Source organism: Lissotriton vulgaris, chromosome 8 (assembly GCF_964263255.1).
Source record: "Lissotriton vulgaris chromosome 8, aLisVul1.2, whole genome shotgun sequence".
Classification (NCBI taxonomy): Eukaryota; Metazoa; Chordata; class Amphibia; order Caudata; family Salamandridae; genus Lissotriton; species Lissotriton vulgaris.
The window spans coordinates 89,261,391-89,280,248 of NC_141696.1; the positions used below are offsets into that span (position 1 = coordinate 89,261,391).

General features: G+C 41.8%; 1 protein-coding gene across 4 annotated transcripts; it reads right to left on the bottom strand.

Moving 5' to 3' along the window:
- Window positions 1-229: 229 nt before the first annotated feature.
- On the bottom strand, window positions 230-8,452 carry LOC147693467 (olfactory receptor 52E4-like). Of its 4 annotated transcripts, XR_015299107.1 has the most exons (4): window positions 8,394-8,452; window positions 8,053-8,135; window positions 7,862-7,939; window positions 7,103-7,595 (listed from the first exon to the last, which is right to left on the bottom strand). XR_015299107.1 is itself a non-coding variant. In XM_086933223.1 (3 exons), the coding sequence occupies exon 3, from the start codon at window positions 1,777-1,779 to the stop codon at window positions 793-795; it is 987 nt and encodes a 328-aa protein (XP_086789349.1). In that variant the 5' UTR covers window positions 1,780-1,827; window positions 8,053-8,135; window positions 8,394-8,452; the 3' UTR covers window positions 230-792. The 4 variants fall into 4 exon arrangements, 2 of the variants coding, with proteins under 2 accessions (XP_086789349.1, XP_086789350.1); XM_086933223.1 differs by lacking the exons at window positions 7,103-7,595; window positions 7,862-7,939 and adding an exon at window positions 230-1,827; XR_015299108.1 differs by lacking the exon at window positions 7,862-7,939.
- Between the last annotated feature and the right edge of the window lie 10,406 nt (window positions 8,453-18,858).

Genomic DNA, 18,858 nt, shown 5'->3' on the forward strand with positions numbered 1-18,858 from the left:
AATGCTTTGAAGAGAATATTTCCCAAACGAATAGGCATATTGTCAGAAGACAATTGTAATAGTATATATGTGCAGAATTTGGTAGCCAAGCTGTTTATGTAGAAGTATATGGATTGAGCCTGCGGGCCTACACAGTGTGCCTTGGGACTGGTTAGTAGTTCCTGCTACCAGCAATGTTTCAATAATATTGGTGCTTATTCAGGAAGAGAAGACAACATGTTATAGATACTTTGTTGTATACATTTATTAAACTCGAAGACCATATAACTGAGTACCTTCATTGGTCCTACAATTGTACTTCAAAACCGCTGCATATCCATTATATCACCAACATTGTCCAGTCGTTTAAAACCAGTGGTCCTGCAATGTGGACTATGTACCCTGAAAACAAGGTAACCAATGCTCTTAGCAATTCCTTGTACTAATGAATGTCGAGATACAAGAAAATCGAGTTCAGAATATCAAGGGGCAAAATACTGAAAGGAAAGCGGATATAAGGAAGCATAGATTCAGTAATTCAGTATTTGTAACTCCACATCTTTGTAGGTGCATAGAAATATAGTTCAGTATTGTGGATTTTTTTTTCAATATTCTGTCCCATCGATATTGTGGTCTCGATAGTCAATGTGCAAAAAATGTCTTGCAATTACTTACACCTAAGTAGTTTAATACAAGTTGTCATCAACGCTTTTTTATGCTTTAGGATAAATGAGAACCAAGCAGAGAAAACCCTTTGTTGAATTTCAGCAGTGCAATCAATACACTTTAGAATATTTCTACATATATATGTAGTCAGGAATCCAATCTCAGAGCTAAAGCTGAGTTAAATAAAAGCCTAGGCCAACCCCTTTTCTCTCTGATGAGTTTTAATACTCCTTGTTGTACTGCCTTTACTGTCACTCCAAAAATAAAAGGATTAATGAAAGGAGGGAAAAGGAGATATGTGTTCACCACAATGACAATCACATATGTGGGCATGCTGGCATGTAATCTGTTCAAAACCGAGCCAATGAAAAGTGGCAAGTAGAATGTGGACATGGAGCAAACATGGGCGCTGCAAGTGCGGAAGGCCTTGACACAGTCTTTGTGTGGGCGAATGAAAATAGTCCTGAGAATCATTATATAAGAAAGGGCAATGCCCAACAAGTCAAGTGTTCCTGGGAGGAAAACTAGGGTCAAAGCGTAGATGTTGTTAACAGTGATGTCAGCACAAGAAAGCTTTGCCACCGCCATGTTCTCACAAAATGAATGGGCAATGTGCCGGCTGCAGAATGGTAGTCTCAGAATGAGCAGCGGAACGGGGGCTGCCAACAAGATGCCGCGGACCATGCACGCTGAGGCTATCTTTGCGACAAGTTCATTTGTTAAAATACTGGTGTATCTAAGGGGGTTGCACACTGCGACATATCGGTCAAAGGCCATGGCTGTATAAATGGAGGTTTCCATTGACACAGAACAAACCCAGAAGAACATCTGAGTAAGACAGGCACCAAAGCTGATGTTTCCAGCATCAAACCAAAATAGACCAAGCATCTTAGGAAGTAAGGTAGAGGAAAGAGCTATATCGGACAGAGCCAACTGGGAAATGAAAAGATACATCGGCTTGTGGAGAGATACCACTGTCTTTATAGCCAGCAGAAGAGTACAGTTTCCCAGAACTGTGACAATGTACATGATGCTCAGTGGCGCAGCAAACCAGATGTGGAACTTCTCCAGTCCAGGGATGCCCATCAGGACGAGAGTAGAAGGCGTGAATCCAGTGGCATTGATTGATGGCATGATGCTCCCTTGATTATTGTACAAGAGCTCTGCAGCCAGCCTCCCTGTCTGGATACAAAAATATTTGACATACATTACTTAAACAGCTGGAAGATTTTTTATAACAATTCTGGTAAACCTAGATTTTCTACATGTTTTTTTTTCTAGCAAGCACATGTGACATTATTACTAAGGGAGGATAAAGATGTAATACCGATCTCTTCTGGCCACTTCAATGTACTTTCCATAACATTTCCCTTTTGTAGGGCCTGAAAATGAGTTCTGCAGATAGGGAATCACTGTACCCGGGGTTGTGGTCTGACCGTTGAGACCTCGGTGGTCAGACTGACGCATTATGAGACAGCTGGACTGCTTTTGCAAAGACCGCCAGCAAACTGCCGACACCCACAGCCATCCCCAGACCACTGTAGACCACTGTGGCTGTGGTCGGGGGAAAGCAGCTACCATATAATTATGCAGATGATCTTCAACTCATTTTTGATCTTTCTTCCCCCTCAGGGGTTGCCAGTTTCCAGTCCGTCATGCTATTTATCCGAGACTGGATGAACATCAATCAGTTGAAACTTAATCCGGATAAAACAGAACTGGTAGCAACGGGCGGTGCTGCCAATCCCTGGTCCCCTTCTTTCTGGCCCCCGTCACTTGGACCCCCTCCTCTCCCTTCTCGTTCAGTTAAAACTCTCGGGATTATGCTCAATAACCAATTAACCCTCCATTCACACATTAACTCGGTGGTCTCCTCCTGCTTCTTCACATTACGAGTTATTCGGAAAGTTGCCAGATTCTTTTCCACTTCTGCACTAAAGCTGATCCTTATGGCCATGGTCCTGTCAAAGATTGACTATGGCAATATCATTTACAACGGAGTCCCTGCTTATGCTTTGCAGCGCCTACAGTTAGTACAAAACCAGGCTGCTCGCCTGGTCTTCGGCCTGTCTAGGTCCCACCACTCGACCCCTTTGCTTAGGAGCCTTCATTGGCTCCCCATAAAACAACGAGCTAGGTTCAAGTTAGGGTGCTTGACTTTTCAAGCAAGAGCTGGCACAGCCCCTGCCTTTATCAACTCGGCAATTTCTCCCTATGTTCCTTCAAGGGACCTCCGCTCCTCTAGCCTAGCCCTACTGACTACGCCCCGGTTCAAAAAGAAGCGCGCAGGGGGGCAGAAGTTTGCTGTGCTCGCTCCCACCTTCTGGAATGACCTCCCCCTACCTTTGAGACTCTCTTCCTCCTATATGGAGTTTCGGAGGTCACTAAAAACGCTATTATTCCAGCAGGCCTTTGGTACCTAGCTCCCCCACCATTCTCACTCAGGGACCTCACCAGCGCCATGAAACTGATCCAGTGTACGTGCGCTCTATAAGCATTTTTAAATTCAAATTCAAATAGGGGGGTTGAGAGCAGTTCACAGCCATCAGTATTACTAGTTGGCTTTCTGAGAAACCGACAATGGTGGTGGGACCGCTGGATGAAAATCGGCAGAATCAAAGAATCTGGGGTGCATTTTCACCCCTTTCTTGTTCTCCCCATCATAGTTCAATGTGGATCCCTTTCTCCAGGTCCCCTATTCACAGCAGCATCTTTACCCCAAAGAATACAACCATGTTTGTGACAATATACAAGTAAATCCGCTTTGTATCATATAATAAATATGGAAAGCCATTGACTGCCGACAAGAACACTGCTGATGGCCCTACAGTCAACTCATAATATGGCTGGTGGAAGACAGTTGTTTCTGTTGTCTTCTAGTGACCGCAGCCTAAGTGTTTGAGCAGTCATACCGGAGAACTCATAATCAGGCCCAAGTCAAACTCTACACTTAAGGGTGGTGTTAAAGACAAATTTGAAGCAAGATCTCCTCTCTTCTGAGGGCCACTTCCTCAACCACTAGTTTCCTATTTTATAGGTGTGAAAACTCTCATAACGTTGTAACACAACTCTGAAGGATGTGTTAAGAAAGGTTGAGAAAACCATGATTGTGACAAGAAGAGTGGGTACAGAGTGGCAGGTTACAGTTTGTAGGGATCCATAACTCCTCCCATAGGAATCAGAGTGACACAGTATCTATTAGATGTGATAGCTCCATGGGATCAAAACTACCATATGAAACTATAAAAGCGGAATTAGTACAGTAGCATACCACCATATGATTTTAGCACTAATATGGGTTTCTCCCCTCAAGAACAGCTGCAAATATGTCTAATAGGGCCATTCGTAAATAACCACGAGGGATGGTAGAATGGAAAACACGAATATCACTTCTGAAAATGCATTCATAAATTGGCTGTACATAGTTCATGGGATTGAAGCTATGCTTGATTTGAATATGGCTTGAGTGGAATAGTGGTCAAAAACAATGACATGGAAACGTGGCCTGAGCAATTACCGGCTGCTAAAATTAAATCAAGTATTCATTCCATCCATTTGTTTTTGTTGTAGTAGCTGCACAGAGCATGGTGAGTTGTCCTGATGGCTGTCCCATTCTCATCTCATTTCAGGGCTCTAGTCATAGATTGCTAAGTAAGCCAAAGACAGCCTGTGGGTTCTAGCACTGAAATCGGCACTGAAACTGGCCAGGCACCTTGGGCTAGACCATTCCTATTGGAGCAGAACTAAAGGCTTGATGTATATCTTGGTGGTATATGTACATGGAACCTACATCACAAAGACAATGGTGCCTGCCCAATTTAGATGCAAGTGGACCATAGGTTTGGCTATGGCGGTGACTAGTCCATCACTAACATAGCCAAACGGAGTAAGGTTTGTTAAAGAAATAGCTGTAAATCCACCTACCCAATTAGTATGGGCAGGCATGTAGCCATTTCTTTAATGTCCATTACCCATAGGCAAACCGTGGTGATGTGGGACAGTAAACAATAAATAATTCCCCTTCACCGTGGAGAAAGGGGCATTATCTTTATTATTTTCAATCAGAAAATCCAGTTTTTGGATATTATTGTAAAAAATCAAAAAAAGAAAACAGTTTGGAGCAAGGGTCTGACATGTTGATGGAGCCTTGCATCGAACTTTTAAATGCATTTATAGGAAGCAGTGTGATGCTGGTTCCTGCAATAATTGGTGGTCATTTATAAATCGTTCACAGGGTCCCTCCACCTGGACAACTGAGTGATTTACTCTGTCATCCTTGTAGAACAGGTGACATTCCCCATTATATAAATTGGGCCCCTAAGGCTAGTTTGCCAATGACTGGACTCTGTTTAGTGTAGTATAATGAGTTTAAAACGATGGACTGGAATCAACCCTGATCACTTGCTAGTGACTGAGATTATTCAAGCTTATCATTAATTAACTTGATGTGTGTTGTAGTATATTTCCAGCCCACAACCTGAATGTGCTCCTTAAGTACAGCAACATTTCACCCAGGACATCAAGGGCGTTTTGCAGATTTCTGTGTAAGGCTGCCAGAGTTTACAATGCATTCTTTCAAAGCAATTGCACTGTGGAAATTGGTTGCGAAGTGACCATCCTAATTGGGAGCAAAGTCTAATCCTATTGCTAGGCTGCCGAGTCCAACAGATCCACCTTCTCTTGGCAGACCATTGCTTTCCCACACACTTGCAATGAGGTAGGGGAAAAAAGTGGTGAGCAAATAGGGATTCTAAATTTCCTGTTACCTCCCTCCTCTAAATCTCACTGAAAGCCTTGTATGTCTTTCACTTGGCCAACTATGATAGCCTTTGTTTTGTTTTAGGGTTATTACCACAACAAAGCAATATGGTCAGAAGGAGATAGCGCAAGGACAGGGGTGACTCTGATGAAAGCAGAAGCTTGGACACATACAATTGATGATATTGAGTTACCTTCCTAACAACTTTTACAAGCTAGACACACATTTCAGTACAATGCTATATGTATGGCTAAACATGTTGAGGAAATTCATTCTTTCATCTCTTTCCTTTGATGGGTACGAATGTACCTGTGATGTGATAGTTGTATGTAAACCTACATACAAAATGTAACATTGGCCCAGAGTATGTTTGAAGGCTAAAAGTAATAAAAATGTATTTAAAAAAACAAAACAAAAGCAGAACTTTTATAAGCACAACAAGTAAACTATTTAAGAAGATTAATAGTTGGTGGAGATTACAGTGAAGTGACCCAAAACATTTTTAAAATATTTATAGAACAATATTCAGGTGCTTCAGGATGCTAGGAGAAAAAAGGAGCTGTAGGAAACAAAAGAAAGATTAATATTGGTACACTGATATGAATGCTTGACTGAAGAGTTGGGCTATCAGTGATTTCTGTTTTTTTTCTGAGGGTTCTCATGAGAGACTGAATGAATGAACAACAGTTTAAAGGGAACAACCCTTATAGTGTGCGCCGGTATTAGGTGTCCAATCTTAGGCAAATTGGCCACACTCTCAACATAATTAATCATCTGCTGCATTAACTGCAAATTTTAGCAAACTATCTTGCGCAAACTGTTCACTAGTTAGTCAACAGATGCAATGCTGTGCCAGACACGACATGAGAGTAATCTGGTCACCTGTAGCTCTAGATGAGTATAATTAGCACTTCAAAGAGGTTAGAAGGTGACCTGGTAGTGTAGACAGCCCTATTAAACTGATTAGGGTAAGGGCAGAAACTTAAAAGCTTCATTCACTATTAACACAATTACAATTTCACTGAGGCTGTTTTAAGGATGCAGGTATTTCATCAAGGCACTCAGATATTTGATAAAGCACATACATGTTGCATCTTCATGGTTTGAGTCCTTATGTTTTCCTAGTGTGGCACGTGCGTAAAATGCAAGATACTATACTTTTCTGAAGCACAACTTACGTAATGCAAAGAGGTGCTATATAACCGCTGCATGATTTGCCTTTTCTTGCTGCATAATTTAGTCACCCTGGCCTCCAAATGTGGTCCACCGCTGCTGCATAACTACAGTGTTACTCAGCACATGGATAGATAACCATTACAATAAAACATGGTCCTGCCTGCATTCATGGAAGATCTTTAAAACATTTTGGTAGCGGTCACACAATGACCCACATCTGCATACGTTGCTTTTTTATTAATTATCACATCAAGGCTCGATATTTCTTTCGGAAGTATCTGCAATATATATTATCCCATCAATTTAAACTTCTTAATAGTAATGATGTAATACATTTAGAACAGGATGTGCTAGTTCAAAAGGGACCAAGAAAGTGCTTGTGCAGTGCAAAACAGTGGTATAGTCAAAAAGAATCAAGTCAATTCAAATCACGCTTTATTCACTCTAAATAAATCATAAAAGCAAAAAATACAGAGATTCATCATGAAAACATTTTTTTTAAAAACTGAGAATCTTCACAATAAATATTAGATAGACCACTCCTGCTTTCATTCAATACGGTTTTAGGTCGAACCATACATAGTACACCTAAAACTGATTTGGCAACCAAGTCTAAGATCAGGCGCACAGCTATAAGTATAGGAATATATTGCAAATTCAACTAAATCGAGAAAGTGAACTCCAAGAGAGAAAGGTACTGGTTACCAACAGTGACCCAAGATACCCCGGAACTCCAGGGAATGGACAATCAAAACAGTATCTCTCTGAGCTCCACAAAATTAATCAATAGGTTGCAATTCACCAATCAAGTACAATGTCCAATAATATTCAGTGCAGAAGTGATATCTTCATTGCCAAGTAAAGTCTTTAGTTAATGAGAATTCCACAATTCCAATATTCCAATCTCCTTTATTGATTTTTCTTTACTCCAATTCACAATTTCGTCCTTAATTGTCTTTCAGCCAACACGTGTTTCGTCTGATGCTAATCCTTGCATCAACAGACTTCATCAGGGCTGAAACCCAAACATATTTACATTATTACTTGTACCAACTAATAGAGATATTAGTTTACCCATAACCAATTCCACCACGAAAAGTGTAAAGAGCCAAAACACGTCAATTCAAGAGGCTACCAAAATTAACCCAAAAGCTTCAGAAAAGAAAGGAAAATTATTCCAGTGAAACCAGGTATATCATACACTATATGCTCACAAGGTAGATGCTAGATAAAAGTAGTCCCAAACGCACCATTCCATTAATAAAGATAGCAGAGTATTACCTCAATCGCAATTAAGTCTTGCCAAAAAACAACGTTTCACAATGTTTTTTGTGATATGTAGAAATCAGTTAGAAGAGCCTGGAACAAAGGTATACTTTCATAGTAAGTTTAATAAAATTATATGTTTGTGGGAGCTATTATTTGTGAACAAAAATGCTTCCTATTCATAGTGATAAGGGAAAGAAACTCACCTATAGTATAGGTGTGTTCTCCCTGAGGGGTACATCAGATCCGATGCAGCAATAAGAGATTCAGGATACACGAGTACGTGTACCTAAAGAGAACGAAATATTTATTAAGTACTTTACCATTGAGGCTAATAAGCGTTTTCCTCGAAGTAGCAGGCTCAAACATTATACTGAAATGCCTTCGTAAATTATACTCAGGCGTAAAAGAAAACCAGTGTCGACAATTCCATTAATAAACACACAATGCCCGCGTTCGAGACGATTAGTGCAATATCCTACAACGCGTAGGAAATACAAGTTTAATCTAGAACCGTGCCCGCATTCACATCTCAGCCGGCGTTTACCTGTTCAGTTTCTTGCAGCGTCTCCTCGTCAATTTCCCGGCTTTCGCGTTCGCGTTCCCTTACGGCGCCATATTTAAATGTAAAAACGCGCACTGCCAACTAGTCGCGCCATGTTTGGCGAGGCACGTAATGGATAAATCGTAAATAACTTTTAGTTACGGTATAATTGCTGCATTTATGATATTTAGAAAGTGAGTAAATCAATTGTTTTGTTTATTTTTAATATTTTTGATCAGTTTACAACCGGATCTTCACTACTTCTTATATTATTCTTAATTACATATAAAGTGCTGGTTTTAATTAGAGATTAAGTATGTTCAAAATTACGTTCTTGCCAGTATTCCTAGTTAGTATTAATTAAAAATAAACTATCACGTATTTAGTCCTATCTTTGTTTCTCAAGACCTCCGTGTAAGAATACCGATATGTATTATCAGTGTCTGTCTAGACACTCCACGTTTTCATACAACTTCTATTTAAAGAGTTGCAGAAAAATAAGTTTTATAGTTAGGTAAATTATAAATAGGTTCAGTTAATACAAAAAGGTTTACATAACAGCTCACTCGAACCATAGTACACCCACGCCCCCTTAAAACACAGCAAATGGCCATTAAATTAAAAAACAAGTAAAACCTGTAACCTTCTCTAAAAGAACAGGGTCGTAAATGCTTTAACATTGGAAATGCATATTTAACTCAGACAGACGTATACAAAGTGCAAAAAAAAGAAAAGAGTCCTTCTTCAAATTGTAAGAGAGTTTTACGAAGCTTGGCTACACTCCACGTGGCTGCACCCTATTGGAGATGGGGCAATGTCATTCACTTCCTCCCAAACAGGTGCATGTAGAACACGTTGTATCTTCTAAAGCATCAACATTCCGACCCCTTAATCAATGTGTTCGTACTGGAATATCCGCTGGAATCATACTCAGGACAAAACTAAAGTGCAAGCCTATCTAAATCTTCCTGGACAAAAAATGCCACAACTGGTGGCATCATACAAATAACCTATTAAATCAATTGATCCTCTGATCATGATATCAGAGGCATGGATAGTCATGCAATGGGCCCTGGGGAGATCGGCCCCACTAAATGCTGAGCTATGTGTCCCTATCAGAAGAACCATAGATCCCAGGCAAGTCTTCCAAGCTTCTCTCTCTCTCTCTCTCTTCAAAAGCCACGGTTTGGTTCAGACACATTGCAGTCAATTTGGAGAGGAAAGCTATTTAGGGACTGTGTCTTTAAATCAGTTTTTGGTGGATGTCACCTAGAATTGTTAGTGATGCAGTTTCAATTCAATGACCCACTCTGAATCCAGATTAGTAATTCATCAGCTAGTATGTTTTCAGTATTGAATCATAAGAATTGCAGGGAGACACACTTTCCAGTATTTGTCTTTCCTAGTCAAGGAAGTCAATGGAGATAGGCCGATGGTTTACTAGTAGGTTAGATCAAGGGTATTTATTTTAATAACAGGGTAATTTTACCATGTTTCAGAGAGTTTGGAAAGAAACCTTGTATGAGGGAAGCATTCAATAATTCTCACTTTATGATATACAACATTACTCACCACAAGCCCCTAGTTCAGAAATATCTGAAGAGGTAGAAGCAAGAAGTAAAAGAGAATCCCCCACACACTCATGCAATCACTCCTGATTTAGGTTAGTAGCTGATGATTGCTGAGTCTTCTTAAAAAAATCTTCTTTAATACAAGTTAACAGCAACATAACTATTGGTCAATTTTTACTTTATCTCCCTCTGCGGTGTTCTAAAATGTTTGGCATGCAGAGAATCCTAAAGCACTCTAACCATCTTGGTTTCTCAGAAAGTCCTGTTACTTACACATCTATAGAGGTGTTCATGACACAGCAGCCCCTGGGTAAAACACCCTTTGAATCAATAAATCGAATGCACCCAACAGATATGGATGACAAGGCTTCTAGTGGAAGGAAATTCAGTGTCAACTTAGTTGATGTTGTTCAGCATCAATCAGCAGACGAGGGGTACGGATTCAATAGAGATGAACGGGTCCCATATTAAAATCCTCCCCCCAGTGTTGACACTCATAAGATTGGGGAAATTAGTCAGGATTGACCAGCAGGTTAAATGATAAATGGACACAGAAAAATAAACGTGGGGCAGAGGACATATCAGAGGCAGGCCTCTCCCCACCAACCAGGTTTGAGGTGGAAGTAGCACTTTAGGTAGTCTGTGGGGCTATAGCAGGAGAATAACACACAACACACTAGCTTGTTGTAATTGGGTATTATTATTGAGAGAGGGGTGTGGTATACCTTTCCTAAGTATGACACAAGCAGTTCTGGTTGTAGTTTATTTCAATGCTTGATAGGAAAATAGGAAAAGCAAGGAGGCGGAGGCATACTGAAAGGGAGTTGGGAAAGGTTTATTACACTATAGCGGTTGTTATGGTGGCCAGCAGATTCGAGTATATTGTGGATATAGTGGACTATCATGGGTCTAATATAGCGGTCACTATGTAAGGCTCTATCACTACTCAAGAGGGCATTCAGTGATCACAAAATACCCTACAAATTGCTGTCCTGTAATATAAATGGCCTGGCATCAAGATAGACCTACTCTTGTCTCATAACGCAGAATTTATCCTAGGTGAAATTAAGGCAAACATGCATCACTGAAGATCCCTTCTTCTCACTCTAATGGGAAGAGCTGTGAGTTTTTTAAATGATCATTCTCCCGAAATTACTGTATGTGATACTGAGCACACCCCACTCAAGAAGCCAAAACTACTCAGAATTGATAGGGAACTGCAGACCCGAATGATGGCAATTCAAGAATTGAAATCTCTTACCAGATGTTTTGAGTTGGGAGTGACTGCTCTTACTAGTGGGTTTCACAAATGATTACCATCAATGTTTGGATTTATGCAAGCAACCATGACCCCTCCGTCAGGTTTGAAAGACAATGTTGATCAAACCCTTCGACCTTCATTACCTACATGGTGGTAAGGGGAAAGCAAATCTACTGCCTGCAACGCAGGTAGTTTTAGTTGCTTGGGGAAAGGCTACACAGTGCCATAGATTGAAAGATAATATCACAAAAGTCTGAATGGGAAGGGAGAATGCTAACGGAATCAGTAAACTACGGGGGTTCAAAGAATGGAACAATGTAAGCAAATCAGTGCTTCCCAAACCTTTTAGAACCCTGACCCACTTTTTAGTATGACAAACATTTACGACTCACCTTGATGGACATAAGGCAGGCAATTTTTTCATGTAATGAAGCCAGGCCCGGACTGGCCGTAGCGGGCACTGGGCGATCCCCGGTGCGCCGCACGGGTGGGGGCCAGTTTTGGGCGCCTGGGGGCCGATTTTGTTACAGGGCCTTTTTTGCAGCCCTGGCAGAGCTCGGCGGCACCCCCAACCCTCTGGGAGGTTGGGGGGGGGGGGTCCAAGCACTTTGCCAGGGCCGGTTTTGGTCACCAGTCCAGCCCTGAATGAAGCATCGTGTGGAAGTACATTGTTATTGGCAGACAGCACATCAGCAACAGGTGCAGGTAGGCGCGGTGGGGCGGGCAGGGGAGATGTCGACAGAAGACGGACTAGGGAACATTAAATCTGTCTTATTCCGTCATTTGTTGACTTGTCGCCCCGTCCCACTGTGCCTACCTGCACTGGTCGCTGCTGCAAATGATAATCATTTTCGGTGAATTTATTTGTGCAGCACCAAGTGTCTTGATTTATTCTGATCACACTAAAATCTTTGTTTCTATAGCACTTCAAAATTACAAGAAAATGTGCTCCATTTTTCTTTCCTCCCTGCTGAATGTGTACAGTTCATTTATAGGAATTTTAATTTTGTTGTGTGTTAGGAAAAAATGACATCCTCCAGCTTTCCTTTTACACTTCTTGTACCCCAGCAGGATGGTCCATAATTCACTGTATTTATCTTCCTCTGACGGTAAAGTGAAGATGAGTTTGTAAACACCAGTCTGTGTCTTTAAAGTTAAGCAGCAGAAGACAGCCTGACATTTGAACTCTGTCTCCGAAGAACAACAAATGTGAAGCAATAAATACAGATTTTTTTTTGCTGATAAGTTTTATTGATTTCCAACACAATATAATACAGGAAGACAGAAACCTCCTTTACCAACCAGCCTCACCCACCTGCACAATATACAAGGTGTCATAACAAAGACCACTAACTGATCCCCGGCAGTCCATAATGATCCATTAACAGCCCCCAAATACGGTCAAACTTGTGGGGACACGCCTGTTCCGCATATATGGGTTCCTCCTAGGCTGCATACCAATCCATCCCCTTCTTTGATTCCGCCATCACAGGGGGAGTGGTTGATTTCCACTCACAAACAATGTCCTTTTTGCCAGCACTGTGGCTGGTCCAATATGATTCCCCCCCTGCCAGTGTTGCCAATACCCTCCAGAACCCCCAGTAGGGACCCTTTAGTGTCAGCATTAGGGTGTGACTCAGTACTTGGGACAATGACTGCACTATCTTGTTCCAGTGCTCCACAATATGGGGACAGAGCCAAGTCATGTGGAAAAAAATCTGCATTCAGCGAAGGACAGTGAAAACAAGGATGGTAATTTCTGGGCCAGCCACATCTTTAAGGGTGTAATATATATTTGCAGTTAAGCTAATTCAACTAAATAATATGCAATCCAGACTGACATCACTATTTTACAGGGCAACCCACAAGTCAACATTATCCAGCTGACTATCCAGGCCTCCAGTTTCGTTCACAGATTGACAGATTGACAATTACTTGGGGGGAGTTGCAAATGAGGGATCAATAACTACGGTATACTGCCACTCCATAGAGTACCCATAATCAACTGTGTTTCCAGCGGGCTGTACTCAGGGATCGTGCCGAGATCATCTCCATACATTGTGAGCGCATGCCTTACTTGTAAGTATTGATGGAATTGGGTCCTAGAAAGGGCATATTTTTCCGGAAAGGCCCTGGAAGGACTTGATGTCATCGCCCCCCCAGAGGTCGCCTAGGGTCATAATGCCAATAAGGTCGCATGACCGAAAACTACAGAGTTTGGACACATGGCAGAGCCAGCAGCCCTTCCACAATGGAGTCTGCTGGGTAAGTCTGATGGGCTAGCCCATTGCACCTGACGGCGCTTGCCAAGCCTGGAAAATGGTGCAAGTCACTTCAGGGAGGCAGGGAATAGGGTTCCATAGAGCAATCCCATAACCCAAGCCAGACTTAGTAGGGTAAGTTCCACCCAATATATGGGATCATCCCACCATCCTGTGTGTCAATGATTGATCAAAAGGAGTTGGGTGGCCCAATAGTACATCTGTAGGCCCTCCATGGCCATCCCTCCATGCCTACTATAATGAAAGAATAAGCAGGTTGATAGCTCTTCCAAAGAATTATTAACCATCCCTAAAGATCTGTCCTCGCTTGCAAGAACTGCAACTCCTGTTGCCAGCTCATCTGAGTTGTGTAATCAAATTGCAGATATGTTTGCTGAGAGGGTAGCCAGAATATATAATAGCTTTCCGGATGAGGCTCGCAATGGCATTCTCTGCCAATTTGAGAGGACCACTGTGGACGGGCCAACTGCCTCTCTAAATTTTACCCACCCTCACTTGAAGATCTCTAAGGCGTAGCTTCAAGTATCAAATCCAGCTCTCCCACAGATCCAACTACACCTAAGATCATGGGAGAAGGCCTGGAGATTATAATGACATATACAGCAATTTCTTGAGCTCTCCTTCTTCCATGTTGTGGTACCAAAACCATGGAAGCAGGCAGTTGCCCTCCCCATGAAGAAAAAGCCTGGAGCTGACTCGAGTCAGCTGGAGAACCTGCACCCTATTTCACTTCTGCCCTATTTTTCCAAAATAGCAGTAAAGGTGGTGAATACACAATTAGTTGCACATATTAAACAGCAAAATCTTCTTCAGCCCAGACAATCAGGCTTTAGAGCTACATACTCTACAGAGTCAGCACTGCACCTTGCAACTGAGACAATATGCAGATGTGTGGATGAAGGACAGACAATTGCCTTGATCTTATTGGACCACAGTGCTGCCTTTGATATGGTATCTCACAAACTTCTTTTAAAAATCTCAGATTAGGACGGCTGGATGATGTCACGCTTAAATGTATGGCTTCCTTTCTGTAGGATCAGAGCTTCAAGGTGGCACAATGTCCACATATTTCCAAAAGTATAGCTCTATCCCAAGGGGTCCCTCAAGGCTCCATTTTGAGCCCCACTCTTTTTAACCTTTATATCGCACCTCTGGCAGAGATTGTGAAATGGCAGAGAGTCACCATTGTGTCATATGCGACTGACATCCAATTGGTTGTCTCGCCATCACACACTTCTGACATAGCAGCCATGAAATTCTCTTCTTGCCTGAAGGACTTGGCCTCCTGGATGACAAACAACTGCCTTAAATTAAATGGCAGTAAAACAGAGATCTTAGTGGTCAGAAAATCCCCCTCCATTTGCTCATCGGCATGGTGGCCACAGATATTAGGCCCAACTCCGATCCCAAAAAAACGGTAAAAAACCTAGGAGTGTGGTTGGAGTTCACTCTTTCCTTAGAGACACAGACCTGAAAGGTGGCAGGGAAGTGCTTTAGAATCCTGAGAATGTTACGGAAAACTCTAGAGGTTCTTCTCACCCCAGCTAGGAAAAGCCTGGTCCACACCTTGGTGAACAAATACCCTAATTAAACATAAATTAATCAAATAATATAAATGATCAACTAATGTTTAATTAATTGAACATACATTACTTACCACCCTTTACCCCTATAAACCCCCAAACCCACACCTAAAATTAATTACACAAATACCTTAATTACTTTTTAATTAATTAATTAATATAAATTAACAACTTATTATTAATTAATCAAAAATCAATGACTTCCCACCCTTTATCCCCATAAAGCCCACAACCCATACGTAACAAAAATAACAGAATTATCATAATTAATTATCAATTAATCAATTAATATTAATTAACAACCAATTAATAATTAATTACAAATATATTATTTCCCACAATTAACACTATAAAATCGAAATCAAATAAATAAAAAATAATCATGAATTTATTATAATTAAATTACTTCCCAGCCTATTCCTCTATAAACCCACAATCTGCTATGGAACTAAAAAATGCTAAATTTAATTAAAATAAAATTCATAACTACTAACAATTTTTACACATATATTAAAAAACATACACAATACTTTTACAAAAAAATACATATCATACATTTAAAATATAAACTAAAATACATAACACTAATTAACAAATCGATATTTTAAACAACGATATTTTTGCACAAATATTAATGACGTCTATATTTAAAAAAAACAATATTTCTTACCTCAAAATCAATAGTATTGACCACAATATTCTTGCTGTCGATATTTCTGAATCATGATATTTCCAACTCGATATTTGTGTGAGTCGACATTTCCAACTAGATATCCTGTCTCAACACCTGGGGATATTCAGGAGGTCAATGCATCAATGGATTCAGGGACTGAAGCTCATTTGGGCCTGTCAGATCTGGCATCCTTGGCATGGTTTCGCCAAACCTTTTGACTTCAGACCACCTGTCTTTGTTGTCTTCAGTTTTTGCTGGGCTTAGGATTCTGAACACTTTACCACTCCGAGCCAGTGCTAAAGTACTTGACTCTTTTCCAAAAATGTGGTAACATTGGCTTAATCACAAATGGCATATTTAATTTACTTATACATCCATAGGAATGTGCACTACCTGTGCCCAATGCCTGTAAATTAAATGCTACCAGTGAGACTGCAGCACTGATTGTGCCACCCACTTTAGTAGCTCTTTAAACATGCCTCAGGCCTGACATGGTAGTGCTGGTGTGTGCAGATTTTAACAGCCATGTAGATCTGCCAAGTAAAAGCCTTTTGCCAGAATGCAGCCTTCCTTTTTAATACAAATAAGACACCCCTAGGGTAGGCCATGGACAGCCCAGAGCAAACACATGGAGATGATGGACAGAGCGCTGAAACTTTTCAGACACACACCCCCAGTACCTATTAGATCTGGGTTGAATCCATCATTGTCCTTTAGCTCACTTCATCACCCCAATTCAGACCCAGCCATATTCAAATCAGTCTTTACCCTTTTCCTCATGGGAGAAGTCAGGCCTGAACTGCCAAGCAAGGTCTTCCCTGGACCAGAAACAAGCATCCTGGGACCGGTTTCGAGTTAACACCCCTCATCAGCCACGCTAGTTTGAATCCAGTGGCAAAGTGAGCAAGGGACCCACATCTGGGCTTACCTTGCCAACTTATGGTGAACAAAGCACACCTAAGGAGATGATGGACTGTCCGCTGAAACTTTTCAGAGACTCACTCTCCGTCACCATTAGATCTGAGTTGAAGACATCATCGTTCTTTAGCTCATTTCGCCACCCCAGTTCAGACCCAGTAAATCAGTCTTGACCCTGTTCCTCATGGGAACAGTCCAGCCCAAAAATCCAAACAAGGTCTTCCCTGGACCAACAACAAGCATCTGGGGACCAAGAGGGCAGGGTGTAATCTATAGAAAAAGCAGAACATGTACTTTTAAGCTTTACATGTCCTCATAGAAATAAACTCTTGCATTCTGCACTACTGCAAGGCCTATATCTTCCACGAGATAACACTGGGATTACGATATTATATTTTATATGTGTAATTTCCCAATAGGAAGATATAACAGATTCATGTTTCGTGTCCCTGGAATCCTAATTCAAAATCCTAATTTATGTTGAAGTAGGATTTTAACTTACAATACTTTAAAAGCAAATTTTTGAAAGTTTCCATTTTCTTGCCTTAGATATTTGGAGCCTGCAGCCAGTCTCTGATCATATGAATGTGTGTACTTGGCATTTGGGAAATGTGTACTCCACTCAGATAGCTACACACAGTGGGAGCTTAGGTGTGACTGAGTGGGATATCCATGGCAGGATGGGAGGGAGGAGCAGGACTGTCTCCTGGAGCAACAGAATCAAGGGATGGAGGTGTTTAACATGCCATAGTTCTGCAGTGCATTTAATGCTGTCCAGGACACTATTAACATTCCAAAAAAGGGCTTTGTAGGCTGCCATTTAAACAAGGTAATAAACCTGCCCTGAAAGGGTGCCCATTATGGCATGGGATCGGGAGCTCAGAATGGGGAGCCCAAATGGGGAGTGGGCATAGGGCATGGACGAACTGGAATTAGTGTTATTGTGGTCAGCAGGAGGGATAAACAGACCAAATGAAGCAACACAAAAGAAGAAATCAAACTCTCCCAGTCCCTCAGAAACCCCTCTCATACTTCTTTCCTTGAAGAATGTGTTGTCCAAAACCTCCAAACTAAACATTCAACTAAAAAAAGAAGAATGGCAGTTTCTGGGTTGGCCTAAATGGTGGACACCCTATGCCAGGTGGGTACTCACACCTCGCCAGAGCTGCTCGGAGACGTAGTAGTGTAGGGTACTCATTCAGTGTCAGCCAATACCCCACCTCCAGGAACAAAAGTAATTATTCCTTCTCTCCAAATGCATCTTCCTCTGATGGATCTACCCATGAGGAGACCAGGAGTGGCAACTGGCTGGAACCCCAGGTCTCTGCACCAGCAGAAGTAGAGGAGGCCACTGAGCATCCACACATCTGACAGGACCTAGTCCACAGCTGGCCTCTAGCCCTCAGGGCCTGGGCCCGCATGGGCACCCGGGTCCTGGGAGCCACCACGGGGTTAATCCGGGGGCGACTCAGGAATGCCACTTGGTTACCCATTCCCAAGCCTCTTCCAGGATATCAAAGAAATGGGATCAAATTTCAAATAGAACCTTGAGCTGTGCTGGAAAAAAAGCAAAGATTTGAGGTTGAGGGCTTGCAGCTTTTGTTTCATCTCATCGAAAGAGCAGCGTTGCCATGGAGTTTTGCTGGTGTAATCTGGGAAAATCATAATCCACAAGGCTTGGAATGTCAGGGCCCCTACCTTCTGGGCCTCACATAGGATGGAATCTCTGTCCAGTTATTTAAGCAGCAGTGTGATCAATAGGCACAGAGGCCCCAGGCTGTGTGTACTGGCTAGTGACATGTGGGACCGCTCGATCACAATTCATTGCAAGATGGCATCCTTGGGCAGCCATGATTGTAGCCAGTCCACAGGTTTAGAGGAGTCTGCATCCTTCGGGAACCCCATGAAGCAGAGGTTATCCCACCAGAATCTTTTTTAGCATCTAGATTCGTTTTTTCAGGGTGACATTGAGGGACAGTAATTTGGTTACTTTAGTCTTGAGCGAGGACATGTCATCCTCCACAGTAGAGATTTTTTCGAACCCCCACTGCTATCCTATGGGAAATGTTCTCAAGGTCTTGCCAGATGAGAGGCACATCAACCTTTACCTCACCTCTCGACCCCTTCCCATGATGCCTGGATAGCCTTCTATATGGTGGCAAGATCTGTGAGCTCTACCA